This window comes from Chiloscyllium plagiosum, unplaced genomic scaffold, assembly GCF_037043375.1.
Source record: "Chiloscyllium plagiosum isolate Xiang-an unplaced genomic scaffold, Cpla_swu_hap1 HiC_scaffold_46, whole genome shotgun sequence".
NCBI lineage: Eukaryota > Metazoa > Chordata > Chondrichthyes > Orectolobiformes > Hemiscylliidae > Chiloscyllium > Chiloscyllium plagiosum.
Genome location: NW_028270184.1, coordinates 1,002,892 through 1,028,136, shown reverse-complemented (window position 1 = coordinate 1,028,136; position 25,245 = coordinate 1,002,892). Strand labels below are relative to the sequence as shown.

The 25,245-nt window shown below is 45.0% G+C and overlaps 1 protein-coding gene across 3 annotated transcripts in view; it reads left to right on the top strand.

The window, feature by feature from the left end:
* Positions 1–25,245, top strand: part of rcor2 (REST corepressor 2) — a 79,458-nt gene that overhangs the window by 44,363 nt on the left and 9,850 nt on the right. For 2 of the 3 annotated variants that reach the window (XM_087983809.1, XM_043682542.2), the window contains exons 4-10: positions 11,894–12,106; positions 15,080–15,136; positions 18,077–18,157; positions 19,661–19,713; positions 20,794–20,955; positions 23,162–23,286; positions 23,750–23,822. In XM_087983809.1, coding sequence (XP_087839935.1) covers positions 11,894–12,106; positions 15,080–15,136; positions 18,077–18,157; positions 19,661–19,713; positions 20,794–20,955; positions 23,162–23,286; positions 23,750–23,822 — 764 coding nt within the window. Of the gene's footprint in view, positions 1–1,611; positions 2,097–11,893; positions 12,107–15,079; positions 15,137–18,076; positions 18,158–19,660; positions 19,714–20,793; positions 20,956–23,161; positions 23,287–23,749; positions 23,823–25,245 lie in introns of those variants that run through there. The other variant, XM_087983808.1, reaches the window with a different exon arrangement.

Here is a 25,245-nt window from a genome sequence, read left to right as displayed (position 1 = left end):
GCAAACACCAACCCTCCCCCTCTCCCTCCCCTTTCCCCTCCCCCTCTCCCTCCCCTTTCCCCCTCCCCTCTCCCTCCCCTTTCCCCCTCCCCCTCTCCCTCCCCTTTCCCCTCCCCCTCTCCCTCCCCTTTCCCCCTCCCCCTCTCCCCTCCCCTTTCCCCCTCCCCCTCTCCTCCCTTTCCCCCTCCCCTCTCCCTCCCCTTTCCCCCTCCCCCTCTCCCTCCCCCTTTCCCCTCCCCCTCTCCCTCCCCTTTCCCCCTCCCCTTTCCCCTCCCCTTTCCCCCTCCCCTTTCCCCCTCCCCCTCTCCCTCTCCCCCTCCCCCTCTCCCCCTCCCCCTCCCCCTCTCCCCCTCTCCCCCTCCCCCTCTCCCTCTCCTTTCCCCTTTCCCCTCTCCCTCTCCTTTCCCCCTCCCCCTCTCCCTCCCCTTTCCCCCTCCCCCTCTCCCTCCCCTTTCCCCCCTCCCCCTCTCCCTCCCCTTTCCCCTCCCCTCTGGGCCATTCACTCCCTAGTCATTTGTTAAAGGCTCTATTGTCCCCGGTTCTACAGCTTCCTCCGCCATAGAGTTCAACCAACCCTTGGAACACTGCTGTTTAAAACAGATCCTGTAGAGTCCGCAGCAAGGGCTTGGCCTGGCCGAATGTATTTGATGCAGGTTGTAGTGAAAGGGGTGAATTTTGGGCCATGTTACCCCCTGGCGGAAGGATGTTGTTGTGCGGAGAGAGGGCAGTGAGACGTCTTACTGCCTTGGGACTACTTTCCCCAGGCTAGCTGGTTGTAGGAGAGTACGGGAAAGATCAGGAGAGAGAGAGAGAGGGGGGAACGGGAAAGATCAGGGAGAGAGAGAGAGAGAGGGGGGGGGGGAACGGGAAAGATCAGGAGAGAGAGAGAGAGAGGGGGGAACGGGAAAGATCAGGAGAGAGAGAGAGGGGGGGAACGGGAAAGATCAGGAGAGAGAGAGAGGGGGGAACGGGAAAGATCAGGAGAGAGAGAGAGGGGGGGGGACGGGAAAGATCAGGAGAGAGAGAGAGGGGGGGAACGGGAAAGATCAGGAGAGAGAGAGAGGGGGGGAACGGGAAAGATCAGGAGAGAGAGAGAGGGGGGGGACGGGAAAGATCAGGAGAGAGAGAGAGGGGGGGAACGGGAAAGATCAGGAGAGAGAGAGAGGGGGGGAACGGGAAAGATCAGGAGAGAGAGAGGGGGAACGGGAAAGATCAGGAGAGAGAGGGGGGGGGAACGGGAAAGATCAGGAGAGAGAGAGAGGGGGGAACGGGAAAGATCAGGAGAGAGAGAGAGGGGGGGAACGGGAAAGATCAGGAGAGAGAGAGGGGGAACGGAAAGATCAGGAGAGAGAGGGGGGGAACGGGAAAGATCAGGAGAGAGAGAGAGGGGGGGAACGGGAAAGATCAGGAGAGAGAGAGAGGGGGGGAACGGGAAAGATCAGGAGAGAGAGAGGGGGGGGGGAACGGGAAAAGATCAGGAAAGAGAGAGGGGGGAACGGGAAAGATCAGGAAAGAGAGAGGGGGGGAACGGGAAAGATCAGGAGAGAGAGAGGGAACGGGAAAGATCAGGAGAGACAGAGAGAGGGAACGGGAAAGATCAGGAGAAAGAGAGCAGATAGACGGAGGCGTGGTGGGGGGAAGAGAGAGAGAGACCGGGAAAGATCACGAGAGACTGGGAGGGATCGTGAAATATCAGGGAGAGTGAGCGAGTGTGTGTGTGTGTGAGAGAGAGAGAGACCATTAAAGATCAGGGGAGAGATCGGGAGAAGAGAGAGGAACCCAACACGGGGGAGACCGGGGAGAGGGAGAGAGACCGAGAAAAAGACCCCCGGTTGGGAAAGGCAGAAAGCGAACACTGGGAGAGACCCAAGGTCGGGAACGACTGGGGGGTAGGAGCCCTTCCAAGACCGGGAGATCTGCTCCACTCCGCAAACTCCGCTAGAGCCGTTTGCTAAATAAAACTTCTCGCTGTAAAGCAGCCGGAAGAAGGCGGCCACCTGGGGCTGAGGGGGAATTCACCAACCGTGCATTGGGGTCAGCGGCGGAACTGGAGGAGCCGGGCGGGCGGCGAGCGCTGGAGCGGAGGCTGCTCACAGGTGAGGTTGCGGGGGAGGTGGGGGCGTGAGGTGTTGAGAGAGGGTGACATTGGGGTTAAGGGAAAGAGGCAGGGGGCAAGAAGGGGTGAGAAGGAAGAGAGCGGTGGAAGGGGCATGGGCGAGAGGAGAGTAGGGAAAGAAACGGGCGAGAGGGTGGCGGGGCTAAGGGTGGAGGGGAGGAAGGAGAGGATATGGGGAGGATAAGCAGGAGAGGGGGTGGGGGAGGGAAGAAAGCTAGGATGAGGAATGAAGAGACGGTGGCGTGGGGAGGGCAGTGAATTTTGCAGAGAGGGAGATGGGTGGATGAGTTGATAGATGATGTGAGGAGTAGGTGTGAGAATCTGTGGGGAGTCTGGATTAAGAATGGAGTGTGCAATAATAATTGAATGTAGGGGAGAAAAGGAAACAAAGAGGACAAACAACGGATGAAAGTATGGATTTAAGCATTAAATATAGGAAGATATTTTGTGGGGTTGTATAAGTGAGGAAGAGAGGTGACATGAGAGATGAAGAGGATTCAGAGCTCTAGTTGGTAATGATCATTCTTGAACCTCATTCTTGTTTGTGTACACAGTCATTCCCACTGCAACAGCTCTTCACACTCCTTGTGTGATTTGATGTTTCTAGTCATTGGTGTCTGGTCCACAGCTTAGTAAAGGAGTTGATGTCAATTCTCAGGCTTGGTTGAGTTGGGGTGATACTAGGAATAAGGCAGAGTAGAGTCGATATTTCCTGTTCCCACTTTCTGGCCTCCCCCACAAGTGCATAAGTTCTAGCCTCAGGTAGAACTAAGCTAGCTGGAAATGTGTTGCTGGAAAAGCACAGCAGGTCAGACAGCATCCAGGGAACAGGAGAATCGACGTTTCGGGCATAAGCCCTTCTTCAGGAATGAGGAAAGTTTGACAAACTTTCCTCATTCCTGAAGAAGGGCTTATGCCCGAAACGTCGATTCTCCTGTTCCCTGGATGCTGTCTGACCTGCTGCGTTTTTCCAGCAACACATTTCCAGCTCTGATCTCCAGCATCTGCAGACCTCACTTTCTCCTCATAGAACTAAGCTTAACTGTGCTGAATGGTCTTCTCTATTCTCAGATATACAGAATGGCTGCTAGGCTTCCTCGATCTAAGCCAAGGGAGGGAGAAGAGTCACAGAGCTGTGAACTGACTGAGTGCATTAAAGAGCAGATCCTTACGTACTGGCAATCTTCAGGCTACAGGCAGTAACTTTCCCCTGGAATGTGTCACTTATTTTACTCTAAACCTAGGAAATCTTGATTGTGGGGGTGACGTGTTGCTGACTTGTAGGCATGTGTGAGAGAGAAATGGAAAATTGATTAGCTCCCATAAGGGTGGGGGATATTGCCTTTTGAGGTGGAATGAGCCTCAGTGGGCTTCTCAGTGAAACTATTTTGTATGAAGCTGTGACTCTTCCACGTTTAATAAATATATTTGTTTTGAGGTCTGCAATCAGGCAAAATTGAGGGGATCCTGCAGCAGACTCCTTGGGTGATCTGATGGTTTTAGTCATTGCTGTCTGGTCCATAGTCTAGTAAAGGAATTGATCTCTGTTCTCAGGCATGGTTGAGTTAGGGTGATGCCAGGGACAAGGCAGAGTAGATTTGGTAGAGGAGATGACTTAGGAATTGGCTGAAACAAATACCTTTTTTCAATATGTGTAATTCTTTGTGAATAGTGTTTTCTGGAGTTGCTCTTATGGTCTTGTATGAATGTGCAATTGAGTTGTCAGATTGGATTGTTGCTGCAGTGAGGGACTCCTTTCAATCCTCTTTTTTTTCTCTAATAGCAAGTTGAAAACTTTCTTCCTGTCTTATGGTCCAGCTAAACTATTCAGAGGAACACGAGTAGCTATTCAGCCCTGTGAGTCAGGTCCACCTTTCAATTAGATCACATCTAATTGGTATCTGGACTCCATTTACCCACATTTGTTCCATATCCCTTGATATCCTTTTCCACTAAAAGTCAATCAATTTCAGTCTTGAAAGCTGCACTTGATCCTGAGCATCCATTGAGTCTTCAGAGAGAGAGAGAGAGAGAGGTCAAGATTTTTACAATCCTTTGTGATTTCATTCTTGAACTGCCTATCTGTAATTTTAAAATGAACATCCCCATGATCTTGATTTCCCCATTAAAGAAAATAGTTTCTGTCCATCTAATTTTTCAAATCTTTTTGAGCAGTTTAAACTACTTATTTAAATCACTCTTTTATCTTCTGAATTCAAAGGAATGTAAGCCTAGTTTCTAAAAACTGCTGTCATAATTTAACCTTCTTAGATCCAGGTATCATTTTTGTCTATTTCCTGTGCACCTTCTCCAGGTCAGATGTTTGGAGTTCTCAACTAAATGGCAGTTCTTCAGATGGGAGTCTAAACTGAGGCTAGGAGACAGTGAGGACTACAACTGCTGGAGTAGTCACTGCCAATAAAATGTGGCGCTGGAAAAAGCATAGCAGGTTAGGCAGCATCTGAGGAACAAGAGAATCAACGTTTCGGGCTTAACCCTTTGTCAGGACTGGAGAGGGAGAGGGGAGAGGGGGGAGGGGGAAGGGGGCTGAGAAATAAATGGAGGGGTAGTCTAGGGGAAAGGTATTTGGAAGGGCAATTGGTGGCGAAGGTAGGATGTGATTGTGACAGGTTGATGGGAAGTGTGGAGTGGCCAAGTAGGAAGGAAGATGAACAGGTAGGTCAGGTCAAAAGGCAGAGCTGAGTCGGAGGGTTAGATCTGGCATGGGGGTGGGGGGAGGAGAGGGGAAATTTGGAAACTGATAAATTCAGTGTTGATGCCATGTAGTTGTAGGCTCCTGAAGTGGAAGATGAGATGTTCCTCCTCAGTTTGCGGGTGACCTTGATTAGGTGGTGGAAGTTGAAATGGATGGCTACAGGAAAGTTGGGTTGGTTGATGCATACTGGCCAGAGATGTTTCCTGAACTGTTTCCAATGTAGAGGAGACCACATTGAGAGCAACAGGTGGAGTAAATGAGGTTTGAGGATATGCACGTAAATTTCTGCTGGTTTTGGAATGATCTTCTGAGGCCTTGGACAAAGGTAGGGGGGAAGGTGTGGGCGCCCAAGGGATCACTCCAAATCCGGCAGAGATGTACCTGCATATCCTCGAACCTCATTTACTGCATCCGTTGTTTTCGATGTGGTTTTCTCTACATTTGGGAGATGAGTACAAACTCTCAGAACAGTTCAGGGAACATGTCTGGTCCATATGCACCAACCAACCCCACCTTCCTGTAACCATCCATTTCAACTCCCTCTCCCACTTCCCCCATGACATGTCCATTCTAACTTAGGTTCCCATACACAGTAGAATAACTTGCACCTTATTGTAATGCAGTAGCCTGGAGATAATTGGCAACAGGAGCAGCAGTACGCCATTCAGCCCATGGAGTCTACTTCACCCTTCAATGAGATCATGACTGATGTGGTAGTTTTCAACTCTGATTCCCATAATACTTGGTTCTATTACTGATGAAAATGTGATTATCTCAGCCTTGAATATACTTCTGTCTCAGAGAAGAAATTTATTCTCACCTCCGTCTTAAATAAAGATTTAAAAGGGATCCAAGGGGCGACTTTTTCATGCAGAGGGTGGTACATGTATGGAATGAGCTGCCAGGGGAAGTGGTGGAGGCTGGTACAGTTACAACATTTAAAAGGCATCAGGATGGGTATATGAGTAGGAAGGGTTTAGAGGGTTATGGGCCAAATGTTGGCAAATGGGACTTGATTTATTTAGGATAAATGAATTGGCATGGACAAGTTAGACTGAAGGGTCTGTTTCCGTGCTTATATTTCTATGCCTCTGTTCTACAAATGGGCAAACCCCAACTCTGGTCCTAGACTCTCCCATAAGGGGAAACAACCTTTCCACATCCACCTTGTCATAGCCTCTAAGAATCTTGTACGTTTCAATAAGACTACCTCTCATTCTTCTCAGCTCCAATGAGTACAGGTCCTGCGTATGTAATCTTTCCTCATAAGACAGTCCTTCTATACTTAGGTCAACCTAATTAACATTCATTGCACCACTTCCTATGCCAGTATAGCCTTCCTGATAAGGGGACCAAAATTATTCATAGTATTCAAGATGTGGTCTTAACAGGTGCCTTTGTACTGTTTTAGTAAGACTTCCCTATTTTTACACTCTATTCCCATACTCTGAGAGGCAGCATGTTGTCACAGCGGTTAGCATTGCTGCCTCACAGTGCCAGGATCCAGGCTTGATTCCACCCTTCGGGGAGTGTCTATGTGGAGTTTATATGTTCTCCCTGTGTCTATGTGGTTTTCCACCAGGTGCTCCTGTTCCCTCTCACAGTCCAAAGATAATGGAGGTTAGGTAGATAGGCAATGCAAAATTTTCCTGTAGTGTTCAGGGATGTGCAGGCTAGGTGGATTACATATGGTAAATGCTGGATTATGGGGTTAGGGTAAGATGCTCTTTGCAGGGTCGGTGCAGATTTGATGGCCCAAATGGGCCTGTATCTGTCCTGTAGGTAGAATTCTATAATTCTACCATTAGCAACTATGGCAGAGAACTGGTCTATGATTGGAAGAGCAGCTCCATTTGAAATAATGGCCAACATTCCATTTGTCTTCCTTATTACCTGCTGAACTTGTTTGCTAACTTTGTGATTTTTGCATGAGAATTTCTAAATCCCTCTGTAGCTTTATGCTTTCTCCATTTAAATAACATTCAGCTCCTTTCTAAAGTGCATAGCCTCACATTTTCCCCTTTTAATATTCCATTTGCCAAGCTTTTGCAAACTCGCTTAACCCGTCTGTATCCCTGTACAGACTCTTGATGTCATCTCAACGCAGATAAAGGCCAGTGTATGAACTAAGAGCAGAAGTCAGCCATTCAGCTCCTAAAGCGTGCTCAGCCATTCAATAACTTTAGGGCTGATCCATTGTGTTTTGAATTCCATTCTTGCCGATCCCAATTGCCTTTGATTCCCTTGCAACAATCTACCTCTGCCCCTTGACATTCAGTGGCACTACCCAGCTTTGAAGTCCTTATGATGAACATCTTGGATGTTTCTCGCCTATGTAAGTACTTTGGTTACAACTGCAGATCAAAACCAGGAGTCCTGCAGTAAGTAACTCACCTCTTGACTCCCTGGAGCCTATCCAATATCAACAATGGTCGGCAACTTATTGGAGAAAGTTCTGAACGGGCGAATTAATATCCACTTGGAAAAGCATAGGTTAATTAGGGCTTTGTTAGAGGGAGGTCATGCCTAACAAATTTATGAGAATTTGTCAAAAATGTGATCACGTGTGTGTGGATGAGAGAAGTTCAGTTGATGTAATTTATATGGATTTCAGCAAAATGTTTGACAGGGTCCCACATGGGAGACTGTTTGAGAAGATTAAAGCACATGGAATTCAGGGAAACTTGGTAAAATGGATAAGAAACTATTTAGTAATAGTATACAAAGTAGTGGTATTGATGAAAAACGTAGGGGGAATGTTAAGCAAGTTTGCAGACAACTCCAAAATTGGAGTGGTTAATAGTGAAGAAGATGCTTGTAGGTTACAGGAAGATATAGATGAATTGGTCAGATAGGCAAAACAGTGACAGATAATATTTAACCCTGATAAATATGAGCTGATGCACTTTATAAGAAGAAACAAGATGAAGGATTATTTAATGAATGGGCAGGACACTAGATAATTTAGAGGAATAGAAGGATCTTGGGGTAATTATTCACAGATCTCTAAAGTTGGCTAGCTAAGAAGGCATATGGGTCACTTGCTTTCATCAGTCATGGCATAGAGTACAAGAACAAGGAAGTGATATTAGAGTTTTATACAGTGTTGGTTAGGCCACAACTGGATATAACAAGAAGGATGTAATACCACTAGAGGGGGTACAGAGGACATTTAGTAAGATGTTGCCTGGAGTGGATAAATTGAGTAGAAGGAAAGGCTAGATAGGCTTAGATTGTTTTCTTTAGAGCACAGAAGGCTGAGGGGGAACAATATTGAGGAATATAAAAATATGAGGGGTATGGACAGGGCGAATAAGGAGCAGTTCTTCCCCTTGGTTGAGGGGTCAGTCAGAAAGGGGCATAGTTTTAGGGTATGGTCAGGAGATTCAGAGTGGCTTTGAGTAAAAAACATTTTCTGTCAGGATGCTGGGAATCTGGAATTGCCTGGGAAGGTAGTAGACGCTGTAAACCATACAAACTATTAAAAAAATTTGAACAAGCACTTGAAATATTGTAACAGGAAATTGGAATTAGCATGTCTTTAGTGGTATTTATTGTCAGTGCAGATTCAATGTGTTGAAGTACCTTTTCTGCACTGTATGACTCTTTGACTCTATAACAAGACACAAATCATGAGTGTGAGGAGAAAGTGAGGACTACAGATGCTGGAGATCAGAGTCAAAAAGTGTGGCGCTGGAATTCTCCTGCTCCTCGGATGCTGCCTGACCTGCTGCGTTTTTCAGCACCACACGTTTGGACACAAGTCATGAGTGTGATGGAATACTCCCCATTTGCCTGGATGAGTGCAGCTTCAACAATACTGAAGAAGCTTGACACTGCTCAGGACAAATCAGCCACTTGATTTGCACTACACCCACAACGTCCATTCTTTCCACCATCAATGCTCAGTAGTAGTAGTGTGTGCCACCTACAAGATGCATTGCAGCAGTTTGCCAAGGCTCCTTAGGCAGCACCTTCCAAACCCAGAATCTTGACCATTTAGAAGGACAAGGGCAGCTGATAAGTGGGAGCACCACCATCCCCAGTATCCCTTCCAAGGCGCTCACCATCCTAACTTGGAAATATATTGCCATTCCTTTAATGGCACTAGGTCAAGTTTTGGAAGTTCTTCCTGAACAGCATTGTAGGTATATATTAACCAAATAGACTGCAGTGGTTCATGAAGGAAGCCTACATTCACCACTGTAAGAGCACCTTGTGATAGGTAATGATAAATGCTGGTGAAGCCCACATCACATGAATAGATTAAAATGTTTCAATAACCCTGCCTCTCCCACTTTCTGAGGCAGAGTTTTTCAAAGTTTTTTACTGTCAGATAGTAAGTTTCTCCTCATCTCTGTCAAAAAGGGTGACCCCCTAATTTTTAGACAGTGTCCCCTAGTTCTGGAGTCATCCATAAGAGGGAACAGCCCTTTTTCCCATTCACTTTGTTAAGACTGTTCAGGATCTTATGCACTCAAAGCACCTATCACTTCTGAACCAGTGTGGAAACAAGCAGTCTGTCCAGCATTTCCTCATAACACCAGATATCTTTAATCCACCCCCAATACATTATATTCTTCTTGAAGTAAGGAGACCAAAAGTGGATGCAGCATTTATGATATAGTCTCCCAGTGCCTTGTATGATTGAAACATGACATCCTTCCTTTGTGTTCAGTTCCTCTTGTAATTGAGAAAAGCATTCCATTAATATTTTTAGTCACATTCTGTACCTACATACTAATTTTTTGTGACTCACGAAAGACTACTATTTATTATAAATAAATAGATTCTAGCTAGAGGTAGATCCAGTTAGGATCTTTCGTCCTAATACTCTACTAATTAAAACTCTAAGCTCCTGATAAAGCTGCCCAACATACTGAGACAGACAAACCCAAAAAAAAGGGTGAGGGAATAACTGGGAATGATCCCTGTCCATAAGGTTTGCTGAGATCATTCTTTTGGCTTGTCAGGACTTGCTGATCCTGGATCTTTCTTTTTCCAGGTACTTTCTCTTGCTTGCAGAGTGACTGGTTCACACTGATAAAGTCATTAACCTCTTGGTTAAAGGCCACAGTTTACACTGATGAGGGAAAATAAACTGGCCTTCTTCAGGCTTCAGATGTTTATCATTTCAGAGAAAATGAAGGCACCTTCCTTTCTGGAGGTTTGATGGCTTCTGACCAAATATTTCACACCTACAAATTGTTCAGCTACCTAGGAGCCAAATATATAGTTACTGGCAGGCAAAAGGTTTTTGACGTCTACTATTGGTCGGCTTTCCACAGAGCAATCAGCTATTGTTGCCAGCTGAATCTTATTTTGTACACACTCTTGGTTCCAGCTTGTCTGCATCTAAACATCCTCCATTGCTTGAACAAACAGCAGTGTAAACAGAACTTCGAGTCATAGAGCATGGAAACAAAACTTCAGTCCAATTTGTCCACGCCAACCAGGTTACCTAAACTAAACTAGTTCCATTTGCCTGTTTGACTCATATCCCTCTAAACCTTTCCTATTCATGTATCTGTCCAAATTTCTTCTAAATGGTGTAACTATACCTGCATCTACCACTCCCTTTGGCAGTGGCCTACTTTTTTAAAAGTAAAGTGATCCTTTCCACAATCCTTATTTTTTTAAACTGTTTTTCCCCTTTTAGTCCACAGTCAAAAATATAGAAAAATGAAAAGAAACAGTCTTTACGGTTTCCATCTGCCAGATTTTCACCCACTCTGTCAGTTTGAAACCTCCTGATGTCCTCTTTACAACATATGTTTCTACCTGTCTTTGTCATCTATCTTTCTATGAAACATTCCATCATTCCAATAACCCTTTTCATTCCTTTTGTACCAATCTATCAGTTTTTAAGCACTTGTGTACTTAGACACTTAAGCTTTTTAACTCATTTTCTCACCATTACTTACCTTCCTTTTACCCTAGCTTAAGATGACTTTCAATACTCCTGGAGTAGAGAGCAGTAGTAATCAGCCAATATTCCTGTGCTTGACAGCTAGTCAAGAGGCCTCGCTAGAGATATTTTGTGTGTGTGGTTATCTATTGAGATCAGAGTTAAGCTCGTGAGATCTGTAATGTTCTCCCATTGTTCATTCCTTGAGACTTGGAAGTTGAATACCACTGAGCCATTCAAATGTGGTCGCATCACAATGAAGTCCAATCTAACAGTGAAAACCACTAGGCAGCACTCAGGGCAGGGCATCCCATAGGTATCTCCTCTCTCTTATTCTTTAACTCAGGAAGAGAGGCTATGTGAAGTCTTCATGCCATTTCAGCAGATCAGCTTAACCCAGATCAGTACATGGCATCAAGCCTGTCACCTTTCTCATCCATTGTGCCTGAGCATCAAAGCAGACAGTTCAGTTATCTTTGAGAGATTAGCTAATAATTTGGACATGATAGGTGACATATGAGAGGGGCCACATTATTTGATGAGCAAATACTGTCTGGTAAAAGAACAAGGAACGGTCCTGCTGAAATATTTTAGGGTTTTGTGGGATAAGTGCTTACACACAGAATTAGGATGTCAGTGTTTGGGTTGGTAGTGCAGCTTTTGGGGTTTGGGTTTACCAGTACCTTCGTACTGACCCTGCAATAGTGCTGTGATTCTTAAAATTGACCCTTCGATAGTGACATTCCCTCAGTACTGACCCTGTGGCAGTGCTGCACTCCCTCAGTACTACACTCTAACAAAGCAGCGTTCCCTCAGCACTGAACCTCTGACAGAGCAGCACTTCTTCACCACTGCATTCCTTGGTGGATGAAAATAAGCAACATTCAAACCAGCACATTTAAAAAATATTTTTAATTGGCCAGAGTTTTTGGAAGAAATTTGTTTCTGTGGATAATTTGCCTTTTGGTCAGGTCATAGTTGCCTTTAGGTTACTAGTAACACTTAATCTACACCTCTCCTCAACGCTGCAGAATGCTCCTTGGTATTGAGTTGTTGCCCTTTGAACCTGTATCCCTTTTCATTCCTATCACATGACATTGTGAAGATGTGTTCAGGATATAACTTTGTTTTTTCCATCTGTTTCCTTCCTCAGCTCCCACAGCAATGCCAGTAATGATGGAGAAGTCGGGTTCAGCAGGAATCCTGTCCCGTGGAACCAGGATGAAAAGCATTAACAATGGAAGCAACAATGGGAGCCAACACCCACGGCACTCTGAAGAGGAGAGCAGCGATGAGGAACGCTCACATGGAACTATGTCTGCTGTTTCTATTGAGTGGAAGAAACGGGATCAGCACAGCCTGCATGGTGAGGATTACATCTTCATAGACTCTTAGACCTTTACAAAATAGAAGAAGCCATTAAGCCCATCGTGTTCACAGTAGTCCACAGATCTAACTACACTAATCCACTTCCCAGTTACTGACCCATAGCCCTGGAGACTGTTGTAATACAAGTGAATGTCTAAATATTTCTCAAATATTACAAGAGTTTCTAACTCAACCACACTTTCAGGCAGTGAGTATGAGTCCCTCACCATCCTCTGAGAGAAAAAAATTACTTAAACTTTCCTCTCACTTTCTAACTCTTAAATCTATGCCCTCCTCTCCGTTATTAAAGTGCCTGATTACCCACCCTCTCTATGCCCTCATAGTTCCTTCCTATCATGTCGCCTCAATCTTCATTAATCTAAGGAAAACAACCCCACCTATCAAATCTTTCCTAATAGTTCAGATACTCCAGCCCAGGCAGCATCTTGGTAAATCTTCTCTGTATCCTTTCCAGTACAATCTCATTCTTCCTATAATATGGTGACCAAAATTCATGCAGTACTCTAATTGCATCTTGAACAGTTCCAAGTTAGCATCCTTGATCTTTTATTCTATGGCTCTGCTAAAAAAGGAAAGTATTCCATATGCCTTCTTAACCATCTGCTACCATCAGGAGTCTGTGGATATGCACAGGATGGTATCTTTGATCTTCTGTATTTTTCAGGGTTCTACCATTCATAATGCAAGTCGAGAGTGTGATGCTGGAAAAGCACTGCAGGTCAGGCAGCATCCGAGGAGCAGGATACTCGGCATTTCGGGCAAAAACTCTCCATCAGGAAAGATGCTGGGAGCCTCATGGGTGGAGAGATAAATGGGAGGGGGTGGAGCTGGGAGGGATGGTAGCTGAGAGTGCAATAGCTGGGTGGAGGTGAGGGTAAAGGTGATAGGTCAGAGGGGAGGGTGGAGTGGATAGGTGGGAAGGAAGATGGATAGATGGGTGAGTCTGATCCAGAATGTGGCTGAAGAGCTTCAGGGCAGAGGAGATGACCTGGGGATTCCAGACTCACTGCGTTCCTTGTAGAGAGAGGAGTAGAACTTCTTCGAGGTAGGCACCCTTGAAAGAGGATTCGCAGTAAGGTTAAAATCAACTAGGCAAAAGTGAGTACTGCTGATGCTGGAGATTAGAGTTGAGAGTGTGGTGCAGGAAAAGCACATCAGGTCAGGCAGCATCCGAGGAGCAAGAAAATCGACATTTTGGGCAAAAGCCCTTCATCAGGAATGAGGCTGGGAGCCTCAGGGGTGGAGAGATAAATGCAATTTTCCTACTCTTATTCCTGATGAAGGGCTTAGCCTCATTTCTGATGAAGGGCTTTTGCTCGATACGTTGATTTTCCTGCTACACCACCACCCCCCTACATTTATCTCTACAAACGTCGATTTTTTCATTCATAATGCAATCCCTTGCATTAGTAGCCCTCCCCAATTGCATCACCTCACATTTTTCCGGGTTGACTTCCATTTGCCACTGCAGTTTATGTCTATCCCTAACATTCTTTGTGTAACCTGCAAACTTAGTCATACTGCCTGCATTTAAGTCCATATCACTAATTTTTTAATTCACTTTTGGAATGTGGGCATCAAAGGCTGGCAAGCATTTATTGTTCATCCCTAGTTTTTCTTGAGAAGGAGGCGGTGAGCTGCCACCTTGAACCGCTGCAGACTGTGTGGTAGGTGGACCCGCAAAGTTATTAGGGAGGGAATTTCATACCATGTGACAGTGAGGGAAAGGCAGTAATTTTCCATATCAGAATGGTGAGTGGCTTGAAGGGAATGATGTTCCCATTTATCTGGGCTGTTGTCCTTCTGGATGGAAGTAGTTATGGGATTAGAAGGTGCTGTCTAAGAAACCTTAGTGAACTACAGTGCATATTGTAAATAGTACACACTGTTACTACTGAGCGTCAGTGGTGGAGGGAGTAGATTCTTGTGGATATAGTGTCAATCAAGTGGGCTGCTTTGTACTGGCTGGTATTGCTTCTTGAATATTGTTGGAGCTGCACTCATCAGACTCCTCACATGTACCATATAGATTCTGGATAGGTTTTGGGGAGCCAGGAAATCAAATACCTGCAGCAGTGGTCCTAATCTCTGAGCTGCTGTTGTCGCCACTGTATTTCCGTGGTGAGTCCAATTCTGGTCAATGATGATCCCCAGGATGTTGATGTTGATGTTGGGGGAATTCAGTGAGGATGTTAAGGGGTAATAGTTCGATTGTTTCTTATTGGAGGTGGTCATTTCCTGGCACTCATGTGGCGTGAATGGAACGAGCCACTTGTCAGCCCAAGCCTGGATATTGTACCAGTTGTCTTATTGCAACGCTCCTCTCAGTGATGCTGACTCACTGTTACAGGGTCCTCGCCTCACACTCTCCTCTCAGTGATGCTGACTCACTGTTACAGGGTCCTCACCTCACCCACTCCTCTCAGTGACGCTGACTCACCGTTACAGGGTCCTCACCTCACACTTTCCTCTAGTGACACAAATTGCCTGTCAGAGTCCTCACCTCACCTGCTCCTCTCAGTGATGCTGACTGCCTGTCACATGGTCCTCACGTCACCCGCTCCTCTCAATGACACAAACTGCCTGTCACAGAGTTCATGCTTCATCCGCTCCCCTCAGTGACACCAACTGCCTGTCACACAGTCCTCACTTCGCCCGCTTCTCTCAGTGATGCTGATTGCCTGTCACATGGTCCTCATTTCACCCGCTCCTCTCAGAGACACTGACTGCCTGTTACAGGGTCTCACCTTGCCCACTCCTCTGTGATGCTAATTGCATGTCTCCAAGCCTCACCTTGCCAACTCCTCTCCATATGTTTGATTGTCATTGGGATGAAATCCCACAATTTTACATTTCTTCAACGGTCTCCCCATCCGCTCAAAATTTCCTACTCCATATTTAACTACTTGATTTTTTCTGAATATTATGTCTTGCTTTTTCTCTACTTTAGACAGTATGATCCGGGTTGGATCCGATTACCAAGCTGTTGTTCCAGAATGTCATCCAGGTACAATTTCTGTCTGTTAACAGGCCATGCTTATGTTAGTATTGAGATGTGCAAGATACTTGCTATAATGAGTAACTTGTGTGGAACAAAAGCCACAATGAAGAAGTGGCAATAGACAAATTCAGGAGACGTTTCTGCCTTTCCTTGTTTACCTGGCTTTTGTACACTTGTGATGCAGGTTTGTCAAGGCAAAATGATTGTCATAGATGTGAGAATATAAAGTTCAACTTCACACATTTTATCTGGGTGACTAGAAAAACCATTAAAAAGGCTAATGTGAAGAACACAAGGAGAACAAATGGGGAGAAAGTTTACTTAAAATCCTAGGTAGATCATGTCTGACACTGCATTCAATGCTGTGCCCCAGAAAAGATAAATTGTACAAGATGAATCCAGGACTAAAACATGTTAGGGTGATAGGGGCAACATGTTTGTGGCCTGAGCAGGGCTTCATATTGTTGAGTGCCCACACAGTTTACAAAGTTAAAAGTCATACAACACCAGGTTATAGTCCAACAGGTTTAATTGGAAGCACTAGCTTTCGGAGCGTCGCTCCTTCATCAGGTGGTTGTGGATTACAACCACCCGATGAAGGAGCAGCGCTCCCAAAGCTAGTGCTTCCAATTAAACCTGTTGGACTATAACCTGGTGTTGTGTGATTTTTAACTTTGTACACCCCAGTTCTCCAAATGACACAGTTTACTGCGTTCTTTGGGATAAATTCTGAGAAAGTGTGATGAGAAGATTAAAGGTAATCTGATTGAAAAGGTTTAAGATAGTTGAAGAGATTGATCAGGTAGTTAGAGAAACTTTGCTGTTTGATGGGGGAATGCAGAACAAGGGGACAGACATTTAAAGTTCGAGCTAGGTGATTGAGGGGGTTACAAAAAGGCTGGTGGAAATCTAAAACGTCCCAAAGTACAGTTGAGGATGTGGAGAATCAATTAAAAATTTCAGAACTGAGATTGATTGTTAACACCAAAAAAAAAACTATTTATGAGTTACAGAAACTAGGCAAGTAGATAAAATTAGGATGTACGTCAACCATGATTTCATTGATTGGTGGAGTATGACAGGCCCCAACCTGTTCCTGAGGAGATTATTGCAGACACAAAACAGTACACCATGTTCAGTCAGGGCACAGAGCTCCCCCTGCAACATTACATGCTCAGACATTTACCTCTCAATGCACACTGAGGTGGCTTCCCTTCTCCCTCAGGAATCAACTAAAATATCCTTTAATAAGTGCCATCTACATAATGAGAAACTTAATGTTACAGAAATCCCATTAGTTAATGGCACAGACAGATAAATAAACTGACATGGAAAGTTCAAGAAAAGAGAATTCTCAGGGCACAGAGATAGCTTGAGTCTAGATTAGAGTGGTGCTGGGAAAGCACAGCAGGTCAGGCAGCATCCTAGGAGCAGGAAAATTGACGTTTTGGGCAAAAGCCCTTCATTAGGAATAGAGGCAGAGTGCCAGCAGAGTGGAGAGATAAATCAGAAGAGGGTGGGGGTGGACCTCTCCAACTCTATTAATGACGACCGACTTGACACTGACATTTTTTACAAACCCACCGACTCCCACAGATACCTGGATTACACCTCTTTCCCACCCTACCTCCTGTAAAAATGCCATCCCGTATTCCCAATTCCTCCACCTCCGCCGTATCTGCTCCCAGGAGGACCAGTTCCACCACAGACACCAGATGGCCTCCTTTAGAGACCGCAATTTCCCTTCCCATGTGATTAAAGATGCCCTCCAACGCATCTCGTCCACATCCCACCCTTCCGCCCTCAAACCCCACCCCTCCAACCGTAACAAGGACAGAACCCCCCTGGTGCTCACCTTCCACCCTACCAACCTTCGCATAAACCACATCATCCGACGACATTTCTGCCACCTCCAAACGGACTCCACCCATTTCTGCTTTCTGCAAAGACTACCTGGTCAGGTCCACGCCCCCCAACAACCCACCCTCCCTTCCTGGCACCCTCCCCTGCCACCGCAGGAATTGCAAAACCTTCGCCCACACCTCCTCCCTTACCTCCATCCAAAGCCCCAAAGGAGCCTTCCACATCCATCAAAGGTTTACCTGCACATCCACCAATATAACTTATTGTATCCGTTGCTCCTGATGCAGTCTCCTCTACTTTGGGGAGACTGGACGCCTCCTAGCAGAGCGCTTTAGGGAACATCTCCGGGACACCCACACCAATCAACCCACCGCCCTGTGGCCCAACATTTCAACTCCCCCTCCCACTCTGCCGAGGACATGCAGGTCCTGGGCCTCCTCCACCGCTGCTCCCTCACCACCCGACGCCTGGAGGAAGAACGCCTCATCTTCCACCTCGGAACACTTCAACCCCATGGCATCAATGTGGATTTCACCAGTTTCCTCATTTTCCCCTTCCCCCCACCTCACCCCAGCTCCAGTCTTCCAGCTCAGCACCACCCTCATGACCTGTCCTACCTGCCTATCTTCCTTTCCACCTATCCATTCCACCCTCCTCTTTGACCTATCACCTTCATCCCCACCCGTTCACCCATTGTACTCTTTGCTACCTTCTCCCACCCTCCTCTCTGACCTATCACCTCCATCCTCACCCCCATTCACCTATTGTACTCTATGCTACTTTCTCCCCACCCCCACACCCCCTCTCATTTATCTCTCCAATCTACAGGCACCCTGCCTCTATTCCTGATGAAGGGCTTTTGCCCGAAACGTCGATCTTCCTGCTCCTCGGATGCTGCCTGACCTGCTGTGCTTTCCCAGCACCACTCTAACCTAGACTCTGGTTTTACAGCATCTGCAGTCCTTGTTTTTACCACAGAGATAGCTTGGGCAACCATGTGATAATTTTCCTTATTCTCCAATAAGTAATGCAGCATGTGTAATGTTCTTATTTACAGCTGAACTTCTATTTGTATTTTTATAGACAGTGCTGCCCGTTTCAGTGAGAAGGATACAAAGGGCATGTTGGTATGGTCTCCCAACCACAACATTTCTGATGCAAAACGTAAGTGTTGTTGGTGAGGATCTCAATTTCAATAAGGAAAATTCAGCTTCCCTGGATCTGATCTAAAATAGAAAAGAACTTCAGCTTGATTATTGACATGGTGTCAGAAGTAAATTCATTATTGGGATATGGATGTCACTAGCTATGCCAGTATTAATTACCCTAGAGAAGGTGATGGTGAAATATTGCAGTTTTCAACTGTTGTAGTTTTTGAGGTTTCAGGGCACCCACAGTGCTATTAGGGTTGAATATCCAGGCTTGACCTAGTGACCACGAATAATCAGTGTTAGTTCCAAATCAGGATAGTGTGTGGCTTGGAGAGGATCTTGCAGCTGATGGTGATACCTACTGCTCTAGCCTTTCTCACTGGCAGAAGTCACAGATTTGAAAGGTGCTGGTTGTTGAAGGAATCTTAGTGAGTTATTGCAGTGTATCAGATGATACACTGTGACAGCGCTGTGTATCAGTGATGAAAGGAGTGAAAGTTGTGGATGTTAGATGGCGTGTCAATCAGCATTCCCTCTAACTTCCTTACTGGCTGTGTGGGCCTCTGAGGCCTGTATGTGGCCACAACTTCCAGAAGTGATCAACATGCGTGGAACACTGGAGCAGCTGCATGCATGTCTGCACTGCTTAGAGGGAATGTTGGCACCAAATCCAAGAAGCGATGGCTAGGTCAGTCACAGAGAGAGTGTGCCGATGGATCAGCCACTAATAGAGAGAGAGAGACAGAGGAAGAGAGTGAGGGGGAGCAAGGCGTGATTGGTAAACCATTTGTTGAGAGAGAAGAGCAATGGGTAGGCCAGTCGCAGAAAGAGAGGTGATGGGAAGGCCAGTCACGAATAGAAAGGGTTTGGAGGGATATGGGCCCGGTGCTGGCAGGTGGGACTAGATTGGGTTGGGATAACTGGTCGACATGGACGGGTTGGACCGAAGGGTCTGTTTCCGTGCTGTACATCTCTATGACTCTATGACACAGAGAGAGATTAAAACAATACAATCAAACGGGCTAATCACAGAGAGAGAGAAATAGCCAATAGAAAATTTGCAGAGAAAGAGAACTAATAAAGGAACTAATTAAAGAAATAGCTAGCAAATAAACTAATCTTGGTGGACCAAATTAAAAATCATATAACACCAGGTTATAGTTCAACTGGTTTATTTGGAGGCACCAGCTTTCAAACCGCTGCTTCTTGAGACAACCACCTGATGAAGAAGCAGTGCTTTGAAAGCTAATGCCTCCATATAAACCAGTTGGACTATAATCTGGTGTTGTGTGATTTTTAACTTTGTCCAGCCTGGTCCAACACCAACTCCTCCAAATTTTGGTGGACCAAAATTGAATAATTTTCAATATTATCTCTGATATGATACTGCTAAATATTAGAATGCTGTCTGAATCTTCCTTTTAGGCAGTTTTCTTTTTCACTGATATTGGAATTCAGGATATGATGGAACAAACCCAGTTTTGTGTACTTTTCTAACTCTACATCTCTCTTTCAGTCGATGAATATATCGCCATGGCCAAGGAGAAGCATGGGTACAACATAGAACAGGTATGGTGAAGATTTCACGGATTTTCCCTGTCTGATTCCCCCCGTGGGTTACCTTTGTGTTTGCACCCCACTGCAGGCCTCCTCTCTGTACCCCCCCAAGGCTCCCTGTCTGTTCCTCTTCAAATCCTATCCTGGCTCCCCCACGCGTGGGTTCCCTCTCTGTTCCCCTTCGACAAGAGGGGTCCCTCTCTTTCTCTGTGGGCTCCCCACTACCCATGGGCTCCCTCTTTGTTTCTACCCTACTCCCTCTCTGTGCCCCCCTCTGTGTGTTCCTTCTCTGTCCCCTCTACAGACACCCACTCTCCATTTTCCTCGCACTCTGTCTCACTGGCCAGCTCACATAGAGGCATAAAGTATTATGACATGAAAAGAGGCCTTTCAGCCCATGTTAGTACATCATCAGGCCCCTACCTACACTGATTTCCCCTTCCCAGCATTTGGCACATAGTCTTGTATGCTATGGCATTTTGAGTGTTCATTTAAATATTACTTAAATGTTGTGATGATTCCTGCATCTACCATCTTTCAGTGAATTCCAGACACCCACCGTTCTTTGGATGAAAAAACTTCTTCTTAAAATACCCTCTCAACTGTATGCCCCTTATCACACATCTTTGGCCCCTGGATAATTGCCCCTTGTACTAAGTTGAAAAGTGTATACCTATTCCTTTATATTACTTTCAACTTCAATCATAGCCTCTTTAGCTTTCTCTGCTCCAAGGCAAACAGCACCTCCCTATATTGTTCATTTTCATAGCTGAAAATCTCCAGCCTAGGCAGCATCCTGGTGAATCTAACCTGCACCCTTTCTAGTCCAATCATATCCTTCCTATAGTGTGGTGAAGAGACTGTACATTAGCTCTGGCCTGACTAACCTCATAGCTCTTGTGTTCTGCCTTGGACAAGTATCCCATACACTAACTTAACCACTTATTCCACATGATCTATGGACATGCGCATCAAGGTTCCTCTGATCCTTTGTATCTACCATTCATCATGTGCTGTATTGCCTTGGTAGTCCTCACAAGATGCATCACTGTACACTTTCTGCCCATCTCACCCTTCTCTTTCTCCACCCAGGCACTGGGGATGCTCTTATGGCACAAGCATGATGTTGATAAATCTCTCGCTGACTTGGCCAATTTCACTCCTTTCCCGGATGAGTGGACTGTAGAAGATAAAGTGCTATTTGAACAGGCCTTTAGTTTCCATGGGAAGAGCTTCCAGCGCATCCAACAAATGGTGAGCGCTGTCATGATGGATCCTGATTGCTGTTCTACCCAATCAGGCAGTGGATGTTGCATGACGATAAATTTACATTTCCTCCCACTGATGTGATGTGGATCAGGATCATTCCAATAGATATAGTTAGAACAGGAACATGATAGGACTGTATCTAGGCTGGACTGCTCATTTCCCAGCCCACTCAGGCGTTGAACTGAGTGTTGATTTATTCAGACAGACTTCTGATGGGGCGAATACCAAATGTGATCACTGTGAAAGTTGAGCCTGAGTCAGTTAACTGTTCCTCAGCCAACACCTAAAATTGACGAACAGGTCATTACCACAGTGCTGTTGTGGAACCTTGTTATGAGTAAACTGCTGCCTTTCCTAAGTGATAGGTAATGAAGTAGTGACATTGTCACTGGCCTAGTAATCCAGAGATCCATGCTAAAAGCTCTGGGGCTGAATCCCACCACAGAAAATATTTGATTTCAATTAATAACTCTGGAATGGAAAGTGTATTGGTGACAGTGTAACCACTGTTGGTTTATTGTAAAATGCTGTCTGGTTCTTGAATGTCATTTTGGGGAAGGATATCTGCACCTGGTCTTGGCTGCAGATTACTGTGGACACACAGCAATGTGGTTAACTCCAAAATGTCCTTTGTAATGACTTAACAAGCCACTTAGTTTTATCAGACTTTGAAATTAGTATATACAAGAAACAAAACCAGATGAGCCACCCAGCATCAATCAGAGCACCAGATTCGACAGTTTCATGAACAGGCCTGTCAATCCTGTAAAGTCCTACTTAGCAACATCTGGGGCCTTGTGCCAAAACCAGGAGAGCAACATAATGGACAAATCAAGCAATATCCTTGTCACAGAATCATATCTTAGAGACACCACCATCATCAGAGATTTCACATAGATATATGACTCAAGACTGGGCATCTGTGGGCCACCAACAGCAGCAGAATTGTCATTGCCCACAATCTGTGATCCCATGACCTGGAATATCCTTGCACCCTGCCATTATCACTAAACCAAGGGATAAAATCTTGTTCAATGTAGAGTGCAGGAAGGCATGTCAGCAGCAGCATCAGGCATACCTAAAAATGAGGTGTCCGTTGGTGAAGTTACAACATCAGTCTACTTGCATGCCAAACAGTGTAAGTAGCTTAGAATAGATAAGCCTATGTGATCCCACAAACAATGGATCACATTTAAATTCTGAAGTCCTTCCACATTCAGTCTTTAGTAGAGATGGATGACTAAATGATACAGGAGGAGGATGCTCCATAAATATCCCATAGTTGGTGATGGTGAGCACATCCATACAAAAGGTGAGGTTGAAGCATTTGCATCGATCTTCAGCCTGAAGAGCCAAATGAATGATCCATCTTGGCCTCCCCTGAAGTCCCAAGCATCTCAGACAATGCAGTTCACTCCACATGATATTAAAAACAGCAGATTCTGCTGGATACGGCAAAGGCTATGATTCCCGACAAGTAGGAAGTAACATTTGCTCCATGCAAGTGCCAGGCAATGACCATCTCTAATGACAGAGAATCTAATAATTATGTCATACATTTACTGCTTTATCATTGTTGAATCCCTGATGTAAACATAACATTGTCTAGAAACTGAACTGGATTCACTGCATAAATACTGTGGCTACCATGTCAGAAGCTGAGAATTCTGCAATGAATAATCTCCCTTCTGACTCCCTAATGCTTGTCCACTGTTTACAAGACACATGTCAGAAATGAAACAGATTATTCACCACTTGCCTAACTGGATGTGTAAAAGCTTCACACCATCCAGGATAAAGCAGCCTATTTGCATGGTGCTCCATCCACCATCTTCCATGTTGATTCTGTTGACTAGCTTTGTGAATCTACTTAAAATACACAAAACTGCCACAGTTTAAGACACCCTTATCTCCAGGGGCATTAGGATGGGTAATAAATGCTTGCCTAGTTAGCAAAGTCCACATCTTACATGAGTAAAAAATATGATACTGATGAGTGTGTATGAGAAGAATGTGCTTCATTGGGTGTGAAACGATTTGAGATGTCCTGAGATAGCAAAAGGCGCTGGAGTAATGCATGTATTTTTTTGTTTATAATTATTGGAAGCATAGGACAGCAAGGCTGATGATATGGCAGAATTTGATGGTGGTTTCTGGTGAATAATGCAGTGATATCCTGCCTTTCTTTTAGTTACCAGACAAACTTATCTCCAGCCTGGTAAAATATTACTACTCCTGGAAGAAGACCCGGACTCGAACAAGTGTGATGGATCGGCAAGCTCGCAAGCTGGTACACAAGAAGGAGCGGGAAGACAGGTTTGTGAATTGTTCTTGCGTACCACCACTACCACCACACACCCAGCCCCTGCTAAAACTATAATGTCCAAGGTACTATGTGGACAACCTTTGGAAATGATGACAGTTTCTCACCCAGTGTTGTCAAGTATCTATTACCTACCAAAGGCATCTTATTGGCAATCCAGCCTGGTGCTACCTTCAGATGGGTATGCTTTCCAACGTAAAGTTTTCTCAGCCACTGACCGAGGAAACAAGCTGGAGACCTTCAGTATCTGTGATTCAGTTAAACCCCTCCTTTCACTAGCTGAGCTCTATAAATAAAAACACTTCTGGGCAAGCAGGACATGTGGCTCCATTCATGAATTTCAAACTAAGAATAAAGAACCCCTTGTTTCTGAAAATCAGCCAAGCGCTGGAAGTTATTTCAGTCTCTGCTTTATCTCCTGTTTTTCATTTTACTTGTTTCTCTTCTGTGTTGTAGTAATGATGAGGCAGAAGAAGTGACAGTGCAGATTGCAGACGACAGTGATTATGAACCTGATGTTAAGAGGGAGGTAAGTTTTGTTCTTTTTCACACTCTGTACAGGGTAGCCATTGACAACAAATTGTACTCTTTGTGTTCAGATTGTCCAGTGTTCTCAATTGGATGGCTTAACTCATTGTTCAGTTGTTGGATTTGTTCCAAATTAATGTGCTACGTTATGCAGAATTATTCTCAGGATTCCTAGCTAAAGTTCATCTTATTCAGTAATTTTCCTAAGTGGCTGTTCCATTTGACCTTAGAGTATGGTCTTGGCTTTGGAGCAGGAGGAGGCTATTCTGCCATTTAAACCTCTACTATCAAAACTGCTGACTGTTTTTGTTGTATATCCTTTAATCCCATAACCAATAAAAATCAGCCTGCCACAACTTTGAAACTTTTGATTGACCCCCAGCAGGAACAATTTTCAGGGGTAAGTGTTCCAGACGTTTGAAGAAGTGCTTTCTGATATCACCCCACGATCACCATGGCTCAGATTTAAAGTTTCTGTCCCCTTGTTCTGAATCACAGCAAATATCTTCTCTGTGCCTGGTTAAAAATTTTAATTGTCTTAAACAGAAACAAATCGTGTTACAGTGATATTGTCACTGGATCCAGAAGCCCAGCTAATTATTAGGGCAGAGAGTGAAGACCCATCATGGCAGGTGGTGAAATTGAAATTCAGTTAGTCTGGAATTGAAAGCTAGTCTTAGTAAGAGTGACCATGAAACTAGTACTGGTGGAACTATACTGAATTGTTGTTCAAATAAAAATCTGCTTCACTCATGTCCCTTAGGGAAGGAATTCTGTCCTTATCCAGTCTGGCTTACATGTGACTCCAGACCCATAAGTGTTGACTCTTAACTGTGTGAAATGTCCCAACAAAGCACAGAGTTCTAGAGGTAATTGGAGATGAGCATCCTTACCAGCGACCCCCACATTCCATGAAAGAAACAGCTCATTGAGATCATGCCTTAATCTTCTTTACTTGAGGGAATGCAGGAGTCAGTGTTTGTGTCCTCAGAATTTTACCTATTAATACCTTCTAGTGAATCTGTGCTGCACTCCCTCCAGGGCCAATATCTTCTACCTGAGAGGCCAGATCTGAACTCTGTTACTGCAGATGGAGGTCAAAGTAGAGCTTTTTATCAACAGTACAAAAGCAGAATGCTCAGGATGCTGCAGATCTTAAATAGAAAGAGAAAATGCTGGGAGCACTTAGCGGGTCAAAAAGCATGTTTCAAGTCAGTATCTCAGAACAAAGACTTCTGCACCGACACATGATCAGTTAGAAATTTAATAACTGAAAAGTGGTGTTGAAGTTGGGAAACAGAAGGATGTGGAGGCACTGGAACGGGTGCAGAGGAGGTTTACCAGGATGTTGCCTGGTATGGTAGGAAGATCGTATGAGGAAAGGCTGAGGCACTTGGGGTTGTTTTCATTGGAGAAAAGAAGGT